The sequence below is a fragment of the Aristolochia californica genome, unplaced genomic scaffold (genome assembly GCF_029961685.1).
Source record: "Aristolochia californica isolate CCGP_79_NKW_82.1479 unplaced genomic scaffold, dmAriCali1.0.hap1 SCAF_4, whole genome shotgun sequence".
NCBI lineage: Eukaryota > Viridiplantae > Streptophyta > Magnoliopsida > Piperales > Aristolochiaceae > Aristolochia > Aristolochia californica.
The window spans coordinates 8,549,404-8,562,167 of NW_027182103.1; the positions used below are offsets into that span (position 1 = coordinate 8,549,404).

The 12,764-nt window shown below is 40.7% G+C and overlaps 1 protein-coding gene across 1 annotated transcript; it reads right to left on the reverse strand.

Annotated features, from left to right (window-relative positions):
* Positions 1 to 924: 924 nt before the first annotated feature.
* LOC137962952 (BOI-related E3 ubiquitin-protein ligase 1-like) lies at positions 925 to 3,440 on the reverse strand. The gene is made up of 3 exons (XM_068810100.1): positions 2,690 to 3,440; positions 2,144 to 2,397; positions 925 to 1,512 (listed from the first exon to the last, which is right to left on the reverse strand). Exons 1-3 carry the CDS (start codon positions 2,844 to 2,846, stop codon positions 1,024 to 1,026), a joined length of 900 nt encoding a protein of 299 aa, XP_068666201.1. The 5' UTR covers positions 2,847 to 3,440; the 3' UTR covers positions 925 to 1,023.
* Positions 3,441 to 12,764: the final 9,324 nt, after the last annotated feature.

Consider the following 12,764-nt stretch of genomic DNA (forward strand, 5'->3'; position numbering starts at 1 on the left):
AAATAGAGCTGCAAAACAAGAGAAAGAGATGAAAAAAAAAAAATCACTGTGCTTTGAAATAAAGGAAGAGTGTTCTTGGAGTTATGAGGAATTTTAGAAGTGTTCTTCGGTTCTTGATAAAAAATAAAATCACCATGCTTAGAAATGAATGTGTCCTAAGGAAGTTCAAAGGTGTTCTAAGGAAGTTCAAAGGTGTTATTCAGTTCTTGATAGAAAATGAGGAAAAAAAAACTCCAATTGATCTTGTTCAAGTAATTAGAAACAGTCCTACGAAGTTTGTGGGCTCATCTTGAGGAGTGATCGCCAGCATCCATTGCACTTTAAGAGGCGAATATCTTTTGTCGATATTATATATAAGATATTATTTAATTATTTATTTTTATGTGATCGAAGAAGAGGTTCGACGAGATGGTACCTATGAGCACCAGCATTATTTATTAGTATTATTTCAAATTCTGTGAGTATTAATTTCCAATATAGAGAAATATCAATCATCGAATGGGTATCTTAACAAAAAGAGAGGTAACACTACCGGGAGACATGATTGTATAATGGAATTTCCTAATGCAAGATGGCACTAATGATTTTTAAGGGTCCAAAACAACATTCGATAACTAAGTAAAAACTGAGAGGAGTCTTTTACGTTATCTCTCGCCTGTCCGTTCTTCAATTGAACCGTGCAGTCCTATTTGGCTGCACCCTTCGTAGTAAAAGTGCAGAAAAGAAGCAATCAAACCTCACGAATCTGGTACTCGTACTTTGACAAGCGACACCGGCTGCTCTATTGCTTTAAAATTTTCTTACGACGGCGACTTGTCAAACGGGTGCCTCCTGCCGCAACGATTCTCCCTGCACCCTAACAGTCCCGATGCAGTAAAGAAGAAATGCAACTTTGGAACAAAAAATGAAATTTTTTTCGTTTGATCAAAATCACAGAAGAAAACCAGAGAAAAACATGTCCTGTTCAATTTGCGTGTTTTAAAAAAAAATGAAAAATGAACAAGTAGAGAGAAGCAGAAGTCGTCATGACATGTGAACTTTGATGCTGGCGGTCTTGGGTGACATGCAGAGGGGACACAAGCCCAACCTCGCATCGCACTCGCTGCAGATGCAAAGATGCCGACACGGTAGGACGAGGACGGATACTTCGTGGCGGCGACATCCATGACAGTTACGCTTCTCGTCGTCTTTTCCGGGCACTCCTTCGCAGCAGGAAAGCGTGTCTTCAATCTCTACGTTGTCGCCTCCTCCTTCTCTCGCCTGCGCCACCTCCAGATCCCGCCGCAGCGACATCACCGCTGCTTCGTTTGTCTGCGCCAACGTCTTCCACGTCTGTCCTTCCATCAGCAGGATCTTGAGTTTCTCTTCCAGCGCCGTGTTCCGACGGCTCACCTGAGCGATCTCCTCCTCCTTCCCCTTCAGCACCCGCTGCACTCGTGTTTCCACCGTCCGGATGAGGTTGCTCCAGTACTTCCTCCTCTTCGACTCCAATTCTGCGCGTATCTTCTCCGTCTGTAATACGGAAACAGAAAATTCAAACAACTGGCTTTTTACTTATTTTTGTGACCTTCTTCCAAAGGTGCCATTTATAATTTATAAATGGTGCCGCGTCTGAGTGAGCAGTCATTACTGCTTGGGAAAGTTGCAGATTTCGTTCATCAATTGCGTAAATGAGAGGTGAGGACGGCGGACATTGAAACTTGAAAGTGGGTGGTACTAATGGAGTTACTCTGCTCTGCTGCTGGCATTTGCAGCAGTCTGCATACCAAGTACTGCCAAACAGAGAACGGGGCGAAGTGGGATCCACTCCTATAATAATGCACGAGGCGAGCTCTCTTTAATTTGGTTCGTCCTCTGGTTTTCTACTCTCCCCTTTTTTTCCATTTTATCTGTTTCCACTTTCGAGTTTCATCTCCTACTCCTGACAAGGTCAATCCCTAAAACACTAATTCTGTAACCATCCGTTTGCATTTTTGCAACTAACTCCTAGTAATGCACCTGGTGCGTGACCCAGTAGCTCTTCTACCAAATTCCAGATTTCGATAAACGAGATAAACCCAAATCAAATAATGCAGATCAATTACTTGTCGGTGGCAAATGGTAACAGTAAAGCTGTCAAGGGTGAAAGGAGCCGCGTTCTTACCTGCATTACAATGAAGTGGTCCATCTCTTCTAGCTCTTTCTGCATTCCCAACGCTATATCGCCACTGACAGAAGAACAGGAAGAACAGCATCGGTGGTATTCCAAGAAGGCCTCGGTGGATTGACGTGCAGTGCTGTTGGCCTTGGGGCTCACCCATTGGTTCATGATGCTTGAATCTTCTCTTCCTCGCTTTCTTGATTTTGGAACCTCGTTAGCGTTACTTGGTCCGACTTGATTATGTGTTGTGTATAGGCCTGGAAGAAGAACAAGGAAGGTGGAGAAAATGTTGCTCAGGAATGCTGGGTTGTTGTTAGGATTTGCATTTACAAAGTAAGGAAAATAATATGAGCAAGATGCGATCAAGCGCGTAAGAAAGAAGGATGAATGAATAGAGAGTACAATGATACGATCAGAAAAGTATATTTCCTGGATTTGTACTCATGAACGAAGATGAGAGGGAAAAAACGATTTTTGCATAATCCAGGAGGGAAGATTTCTCCCAAACTACGCATTGAAGTCGAACAATAAGAGGAAAGAGAGACAAACCTTGATCATTGAACTGAGCGAGATTAGCATAAGAGTTCCGATCGACTTGCGGTGGTTCGCACAATGGGAAGGCAAAGATTGGATTGGGTGGCAAATCGCTTGAGATTTGAGGCATCAATGGAGCATTAGCAGACGGTTGTTGGGCGTGTAAGAACATGGGAGACTGATGAACAAGAAACAAGAGATTGTGAGGAGTTGAAGAGAGACGGGGGGAGAAGAAGAAGAAGAAGAAGAAGACGAAGAAAAACTAAGAAGGGAGATATGAAATGGTAGAGGCCAGAAGGAGGAAAGGAAAAGAAAGAAATAGAGAGAGACGGGTAGAGGAAGGAAGTGGTGGTGGTGGTGGTGGTGGTGGTGGTTTGGTGGGTTTTAGAAGGGGTGAGAGGTCAGGCACTTATCGTGCGCCATTTTTTTCGTGGCTCCCTCTTTGATGGCGTTGAAGGTTCAATTCAACACCCCAAATAACGCTTCTCTCCTTGCAATGAGGGCCATCTACAATACATTCGGATCATACTCTTCTCTATTCCTATTTTCTCTAGCACTTCAAAACCTCATCTAATATGACCATAACACCCTTCATCTCTCTTCCAAGCAAAGCATAAAAAAAAATCCATATTGTTCAAAAGCTTCCTTATCAGAGGATCCTTTCGGTCATTTGGAACGTGGTTGCACTTGCAAGAGCAGGAGCAGGAGTTTCTACATGATATCTTTCAATTGAGACTCAGATCAGGTGATCATGGGACATGAGAGAGAGAGAGAGAAGGAGAAAGGAGGAAGAGAAGATTTGGGTTTTTGGGAGTATTTTAAAAGGATATAATGGAGGCATTAATGGGTGTGACAGTGCTTTGTCACACAAGTCTGATTTTTTACACCCACAACATCCTGCCTTTCCTTGACATGTGGGATGAGAGTCGAAAAAGCAAAGGAACATATCAAAGTGGTTGGGGCTGCATTAAGATGCCACCGCACCCACAACCCTTGTTCATGAATTCCCTTTGCTTTTCTTCTCCTTTTCCCATCTTTGCTTCCTCATCCTCCAAGTGATGGCCACACTCAACTCAGTGTTTATTGCTTTTGTAGATGGGCAACCCACTTTGCCATTTTCTTTCACCCATCTCTCTCTCTCTCTCTCTCTCTTCTCACAAATTAAATAAATGAAAAGCATCCAAGCTACTAATCTTGTTCCCTTGGACCTTTTGCTTTGAATTCCTTAGCTTTTTTTACAAGGACTCCTCTTGGTAAACCTTATTCAGTTGGGCTTGGTCATTCATGAGAGGGACATCCAATCCCAATTCCCTTCTTATCGTATCCCCATTAAAAATAAATTTAAAACGCTATGATCGCATAAAAACAAAAGAATTCTCTAATCTTTTTTTTTTTTCTTTTTTTTCTTTCAAGTTTCAATGCTAAAACTAAAACCCTAAACTCTTTTCTTTCTAATCTTTTTTTTTTCTTTCTTGCTTCTTTCAAATTTCCATGCTAACACTAGAACCCTACACTCTTTTTCTTTACTTTACTGGTAAGTAACTCCTGGGGCACCTTGCCCTCTTAAGGGATAGTCGGTCCATCTAACTTATACCTTCCTGACCCAGACAGGAACCTGCGTTGAGGCTTCCCCATGTGCCTGCCTTTTACAACACCCTAGATTTGATTTTCGTTTTTAATTAGTTTTTTTCTTACACAAAAAGCCTACCCACTTTTACGAGCACTGCTCACATTCTCTCATAAATGCTCAGGTCCACACACCCCTAGATACCACTTCTCTTTTGGACTCTTTATAGCTGGGTTCTTCTTCTTCCTCGGTCCTTCTCGCTATTCTGATTCTATATTTCTCACCGGCCATCTGTGGATGAGTAGACTTCCATGACCACCAAATGTTGTTTTTCGGCCATTCTATTCTAAACTAAACACTAAACTGGTGGTCATGATGCCGTTTTTAGGATCACCACTCTTTGTCATCTCCATCTTCGTCCTTTTCACCCCGTTTCTCCTTTAATCATTTTTTTTGCGATAAGCTCTTCTGCGTGGTCACTATCTCCATAAAGATGGGGTTAATGTTTGTAAACGTCACAGGAAAGACTTCCAAGCATTTTTGTCCAGTCCTTGTGTGCATGTGGCCGATCGATCGGTTATCAACTGTAATTAATGCATATGTTGCCATTACTTGTATCTGCGTTTCTTTTGTCCACTCTGATCCGAGTCCTGCGATTGATATGATAATCAATCCTTGGGGCCATTCCAAGATATGGATCAAACCAAGACAGATTGGTCTGACCGCAGTATCGACATGCCGGAGACAGTTCAGCTTACTCAATGCAGCCGCAGTGGGTGGAGTAGCTTATGCATCGCAGTTGATATCCTTATTTCACAACTTTTACCGATTTCTTAATTGATAAAAGTAAAGATAAGTGAGGATAAATACAAGATAAGTTTACATGAGGATGAATATAAAGGGAAAATAATCTCTTATCAGATATGTGTTCCTTTATCTCTATCTTTATCTCTATTATAACCCCGCAAGATGGAGCTCCAAGAGGATAATCCAATCTTGGTCTTCATAAAATTGAAGTGTGGTAGAAGAAACAGTTTGGGGAGAGCATAAGCCAATTAATCAACAGAGGAGACAGTTTCATACAAGAGTGTAATGTTGGATTAGAGTACAAATTTATAGTACCGACACTATCACAATAAAACACCAGTTGGTGTGAAAGAAAAACATCAAGTTCAGTGAGACGAGAGCAGATCCAACAAATCTCAACTGCAATGGTTGCAACAGAGCAATATTCCATCTCAGTAGAGGAACGAGCCACAATTCGTCACTTCTTAGAACTCCAAGAGATAGAAATGTAACCTAGGTAAACAATATAAGCACCTATAGAAGTGAAATCATCCTTGTTTTCTGCCCAGTCAACATCAGAGAACGCATGGATCAACAAAGAAGATGGTCGACGTAGAACAATACCATGATCCAGAGTCTCACAAAGATAGTGCAATAATTGCTTGACAACATCCCAATGGTCAGTCGTAGGGCAATGCATAAACTGAGACAACTTATGTACCGCATAGGCACTGTCAATGCGCGTAAGAGACAAGTATAGGTGACTACCAACAACAGTCTAATATTCAGATGGATCAGAGAGTGTTGCACCAGAATGAAGTGTGAGTGTATATGTCGAGGCAAGAGGTGTAGTTACAAGCTTTGCATTTGTCATGCATGTGCAAGCAAATAAATCATAAATATACCAGCGTTGAGACAGAAGTAAGTCTTGAGAATGAGGAACAACTTCAATATCGAGAAAGTAAGTCAAGAAGCCAAGATCCTTAAGTGAAAATCAATAAGCAAGAAGGTGGATGTACGTTGCAACAACTTGATCATTGTCTCCTATAATAATAATGTCATCCACATAAACCAAAATATACAGCACGACAGTACTTATGTGAGAGATAAATATAGACAAGTCTGTATGAGAGTTGGTGAAGCCAGAGGTGATAAGAAACTGGCCCAACTCATGATACCAAGTACGTGGAGCTTGCTTGAGACCGTAAATATTCTTGCAAAGTTTATAGACATGGTGAGGATAATCATGATCAATGAAGCCCGGGAAGTCTTATAGAACCAAAATTATTATGGAAATGAAGGTATCACAAAAGAGTTTCGGTTTAAATGTGTTTAGTTATGATAGTCTTCTATTTATGTTGAATTATTTAATTCTACTAGGACTTATCTTTAAGTGTTAGAGTTTGGGTGTAATTAGGATAAGAGTAGTTTAATTGTAATTGGACTCTACTACTTTCCTCTATTATAAATAGATGTTCATGTACTCTAATTACATTATGTCAATGAAGTATTTATTTTTTCCGAAAATTCAACATGGTATCAGAGCAGGTTATATGAGTTGACTCGGTCAACCCACAGAGAGAATGTCCTTTTTTGATCAATTATCTCTAGTAGTTTAGGTTCGTATCTATTTTTTCCCTTTTCAATCCCTATACATGTTGTTTACTTTGCATTTTCACCTCTATACTGAGCTTTTCATATTGCATATTACATATTGGTGGAAATATATTCGAGTCTACTTTCAAACTCAAAACGAATTTTGCAATCGGAATTTTCTATAAAGAGAAATTGATTTTTTAATCAGCACAAGTCAGATTGCAAGAGAGGTTGAGCACCAGCATAAAGATTCACCTTTCGAGCTATTTTATGCTATCAAGAACGAGATTTTAAATGAAGAAATATATATCAAAAGAAAGATATGCAAGTATATTTTCTTACCTATTCAACCAATACTTGATCTAAGTTTTTTATATAGAGATATTAATCTTGGAAGAGTCAATAGTCATGTTAGCAAAAGGAGAAAGAGTACTTAGTTCGGCCAGATTACAGAGATCTAAATCTATCAGATTCTTTATCTTAAAAGAAGTATATTTTATGAAGAGAAGTTATACTTGGATGAAATTTATTTAAGTCTAGTTTTATAAGGAGAAAATTTTATGTCAATATGATCTGTATTTAGGGATATATTCACATTTGAAGAATCAAAGGTAATGTTGGTATCCTGTTGCATTGAAAAATCCGAATTTAAGCCAAATTTTTTGTGTCACTTTTTGAGTTGCTGTTATTGATCAATATCAAAAAAATATCTCACTTACCCCTTCTGTCGGTTACCTTTATCCAACTATCTTTTTTGAACTCTCACATACCCCTTTGGGCCAACCTCTTGTGTGTTCCTTCAGTTGGTTTACCTTTTTATATATATAGGTGTTTTTTAAGTCCATTGAGACTTTTTATTGGTACCCTTGGGTTTTTTATCTTTGTCTTGTGAATGACAGGCACTACCCACTTTAGTGATGATTGTTACTATTTTTGTTTGAAATCCTTTGATGTTGGTTTTGACTTATGTTTTATCACCCATTTTTAACTTTCAAGAGTTTGTGTCCAGTTTCGTACTTATCCTTGGGACACCGTAATGGATGAGATTATTACTACATCTATGTTATTTGTTTCAAACTGAGATCACTGTCATTACCTGCCAGCTTGAGGGGGAGAAGTAGAAGAAGAAGTACAAGAAAGTCGTATTTTATTCCATATGTTGTGGTAATTTTTATGTGACCAAAATATTCAAGAAAGGGGGAGCACAAAAGACAAAGTTTTTGCATCTCTGAAGAATTGTATTTGTGAAGAATTTTTGTTCAGCAAAAGAAAATTAAAGACCAAGAATCTTTTTCATTGCAAGCTAAAGTTGTAAACTCTAGCTTGAGGGGCAGTGTTGAAGAGTAAAATGGAAAAGTCTTACATGACTCTCACAATAAGAAGTCTTATAGAGCCAAAATTATTATAGAAAGTGGTCTCACAGAAGAGTTTCAGTTTAAAGGTGTTAGTTATGTTAGTGTTCTATTTATGTTGAATTATTTAATTATGCTAGGACTTATCTTTAAGTGTTAGAGTTTGAGTGTAATTGGGACAATTGTAGTTTAATTGTAATTGGACTCTACTAATTTCCTCTATTATAAATAGGGGTTCATGTATTCTAATTACATTAAGTCAATGAAGTATTTCTCTTTTTCATAAATTCAACAAATCTCAGGGCGCTGATGAAACCCCTGGGCAACTAAGAGAGCCTTGTACATGTCAATAGAGCCATCAGATAGATATTTAGTACGAAAAATCCATTTGCAACCAACCAGATTCTACTAGTGATATGAGGGAATAAGTTCTCATATCCCATTCCGAACAAAAGCATCATACTCATTTGACATAGCTTGATGCCATTTGGGATCGGTGAGAGCTTGAGTCACGGTTGTGGGTTCATGGTCAGCAGATGGTGGAAGTTCGGCTATGAGGTTTAATTTTTGAATGGGCTTGTGACTGTTTTTCTTGGATCCGGTGACAATAACACGGGGAGGAGAGGAAGCATGTAGGGATGATGGGTGTGGGTCGGCCTATGGAGGAGGTGTTGGAGTAGAGTTAGGTGTGAGGTCTTGAATGGAGCTTACAGAGGGCGCAGGGATTGAAGTAGTGGTTGGTGTACCGATAACCGGAAGTAAGGACACAAAGAAACTAGTGGAAGAATGTGTCAAACGAAGGATGGTCAAGATGAGACTGAAGTGTAGTGAAGGGGAAGATAGACTTAATGAATTTAACATGACATAATGCATAAAGACGACAACTAGAGGGTTCAAGACATAAATATGTACTTTGGGTAGTAGAGTACCCAAGAAAGACACAATGAGAGGAACGTGGAGTGAGTTTGTTGGAGGAATATGGTATGAGCCATGAATAAGAGAGACAACCAAAACTTCGGAGTTTAGAGTAGTTAGGAGGAATGCCAAGAAAATTGGCATATGGTGAAAGAAGATTAAGAATGGGAGTAGGTAGACAATTGATGAGATAGACAGCAGTGGAGAAAATATATGACCAGTAAGATAGAGGTATGGAAGAATGAGAAAGAAGATATAGAGCTATTTTGACAATATGACGACGTTGTCATTAGGAATACCCATTGTGTTCAGGTGTATTTGGAGGAGACGTGAGAAGAGAAATATCATTGGTAGCTAGAAAAGAGGACATTGCTTTATATTCCCCTCCACTATCAGAATAGAGAGTTTTAATACGTTTGCCAAAGAAGTTTTCAACAAGAGATTTGAACCGGACAAATGTATCAAACACATGTGATTTTTGTTTGAGTGGATAAAACCAAATATACTTTGTAAAGTGATCGACAAAAATAACATAATATTTTAAATCATCAATAGAATAAATAGGAGAGGTCCATACATCCAAGAAAATTATGTCAAGAGGGGAAGAAGAAACAAAAGAGGATTGGGAGAATGGTAATTTGTGACTCTTATTGCATTGACAAGAATTATAATTGAAAGTAAAATTCAGAGGATGCGATAAATCTAATTGAAAAGTAGAGACAACTTGTCTTAGAATTGAAGATGACGGATGACCTAAGTGATAATGTCATGCAGACAAAGAGGTCTTGACACCGAAAAAGGCTACTAACAATGAAGATTGTGCTGAGGATGACGGCCACTTGTACACACCATCTTAGTTCGATCTTGCGAAAGTGTTGCCTCCGTGCGAAGATCCTTCACAAAAAAATAAGTAGCTAAAAATCCAATGGAAATATGATTAGATTGACATAACTGAGAGGTAGAAATAAGATTCTTTTGCATGGTAGGAACACAAAATATTATTGAAGGAAAAATTTTGGGAGGATGTAGAGAGAGATTTGGAACTGGTATATATAATAGGGACACCCGTGTCATCATGAATCACAATGTGATCAGTACTGTCATAAGGAGTTTGAACAGAGAGATTATTCAAGTCAGATGTAACATGGTGCGATGTACCACTATCCAAGAGCCAAGTAGAATCAGCAGAAGAGGTGGTCGTTGCAAGATATGACCGTGTTTTGTATTGAGGAGTGGAGCGAGGAACTGGCAAGTGTAGATACATCTGACAAAAGATAGGATATTTTGGAACAGTGGGTACACTTTTGCATGACACCACTGGCAAGGAGGTAGGTTAGGGCCGTGGTTGACCATCAGCCATGAGCACAACTATTTTTTCTCGCACATGCGAAATTCGCACATATGAGTTTGCACGAGTGAAAGGTTGCTTCGGTGGGTTAATTTCTTCCTTGGGGAGAGTTTGGTGCGGCGTCAGCAAGAAGCTTTGGGTGTGATCGGCGCGGTTGTTAACGGAGCTAACTACGGTGACAGAAATGGCAGCAGTTTGTGGCTTTGGTGAAGCTTTCAGAGGAAAACCGGGAGGGATTGCGAGAGATGGAATTGGATCTTTACCTGGACTACTAGTGCAGGACGTCAAAAGGTTGCGTCGGTGGTTCAAAAGCTATTAGCGGCGGCTTTCTGAGTCTCCATCGGTGCCTGAACCAATCAGGTCTTTGGTTATAACCAGGAGTGGAAGAATTTTAGTAAGGGCATTTCAGATTTTATATTTCTTTAGCCAATCCGAATCTCGAAATGATTTCTAGTGATAATGGACATGATTTCCCGGACAACGGCATCGAATCTGAATCCGAAAGCTCCTTTGTTCGTGTCATGGGCGTACAGAACAGTTAAGGATTTTTTTTTTCGACGAGTGGTGGCAGCTATTAGGTAAAAAATGACCATAAAGAGACAGGTAAACATGCACGACACAACATTTTATGTGGTACAGCAAATTGCCTACGTCCACGGGAGTAGTAGAGGATTTTATTTCAAATCAATTGAGGATCACAATACATTAGGGAGGCTTATCTGTTACAGCAGCAACGTCGTTCCACTGTCTCTCATAGCAACGACAATGTCTCTCACAGCAACAACTCCATGCTACCTCTACCAGCAACCCTTGGAAAGCCTCCTTGCTGCCTCTACCAGTAGCCCCTGGAAAGCCTCCTTGCTACCTTTGCCAACAACCCCTGGAAAGCCTCCTCGTTGCCTCTTCCAACAGCTCCTGGAAAGTCTCCTTGTTGCCTCTGCCAGTAGCACTAGAACTGGCGCCTCTCTGTTGCCTCTCTCAGCATCACCGGAACTAGCGCTTCTGCTGCTGCCTCGCCCTGTAACGTCGACCGGACGAGAGTCAGAAGCCGAAACCTCTCTTTCGCAGCTCCCACTAACGTCGATCCTATTCTTCCAGCACCGGTGAGTCCTGGCGAGACCAAAGCTCACTACTTTGTCTTCCTGGCAAGACCGAAGCTCACTACTTCGTCTTCCGGCCGAGACTGAAGCTCCTACTTCATCTTCCTGGCGTACACACAGGCACAGATACAAGATCTCGGGCTTACCCTCTTTCGACAGCGGTGTCGCTTCTCACGACGGTGAGAAATCTCATCTCTTCTGTCAACGGCATCGTCCTTATGGAGCCTCTCTGTCTGTCGAGACTCTCTCTGGCATCGGCTACGGTAACAGTGATGGCAACGACATCGTCCTTATCGAGCCTCTCTGTCTGTCGAGACCCTCTCTGGCACCAGCGATGGCAACAACGTCGTCTTTATCGAGCCTCTCTATCTGGCGAGACTCTCTTTGGCACCGGAGACGCTTGTCCCGAGCTGCTCTCTTCCGGGGATGAGCATCGCCTCTCTCCGAGAGCTTCTCTGTTTCTCTTCCGCTGCTATCTCTGTAAATCCCGATGAAGCCCAATTTTTTCGTTGCACCCATTGATAGTTCAGGAGAGAGAATATCTACAGGAGGGAAGCTTGATATTTCCCTTGAGTGTAGCACATGCTAGACGAGAGAAAAAAGTCCTTAGGGGGGCACCTCTCTGGCACCAGCCCCATTACTTCCTAACAGCAGCATGGCCAATCCTCCTCTTGGTTAACGACTAATGGCTCAAAGAATGTTTCCAGGAACCTCAATTTCCCCAACAACGATGATCTCCTCCTCATGAAGATAGACGCTGTTTTTTATGGCTATAAGTCGACGATTTTTTGAGTCTCCACAAGAGTTGGGTTGGCAGTAGTTTCGGTGATTTAGAAGAGCTCCAGAATGAACAGAGGTGTGGCAGAGAGGAGGGAGACGAGGTCTGTTTGATGCTTAGGAAGGATGCTTGGTACAGAAGAGCTGTTGGCACCAGAAGAATGGACTAGATCGATCAGAGGGAGAAGACGCCGATGGTGCAAACGTCCCATGCCCGCTCTAATACCATGTAAAGAATATAATATTTTTCGTATTCCCATTGATGGACAGGAACTCAATTTATAGGTTACAGAAAGGAGAAGATAAGTTTTACATGAGGATAAATACTAATCCTTTATCACATATGTTTTCCTTTATCTCCATCATGAAGAATAGTCAGTGCGGGCAATAACATATTCAACTTTTTATCTTCGGTTGAGGAACTCTTTTATCATTTGCCATTATTTATGGGCACTACTTTAGACTTGTTGGTTGACTTTTTTAACTCAAACCACTATCAATTACCTCACTTCATCCCTAACCGGAGTATAAATGCCTCGATCTCCATTAATTAATTTCTACGTATATTAGCAGGATCATATGAGTCTCAATTATATTTATGCCTAAACAGGCGGTTTGGTTGGGTGTGTGTTTCTGTTTGTCAGGTGCC

Excerpts from the sequence above, each read along its gene's own strand:
- LOC137962952 (XM_068810100.1), bottom strand. The coding sequence starts at position 2,846 with ATGTTCTTACACGCCCAACAACCGTCTGCTAATGCTCCATTGATGCCT. Across the intron at positions 2,398-2,689 it reads CGCTCAGTTCAATGATCAAG|GCCTATACACAACACATAAT; the intron begins GTTTGTCTCTCT and ends TTCTTCTTCCAG. Across the intron at positions 1,513-2,143 it reads ACCACTTCATTGTAATGCAG|ACGGAGAAGATACGCGCAGA; the intron begins GTAAGAACGCGG and ends TCCGTATTACAG.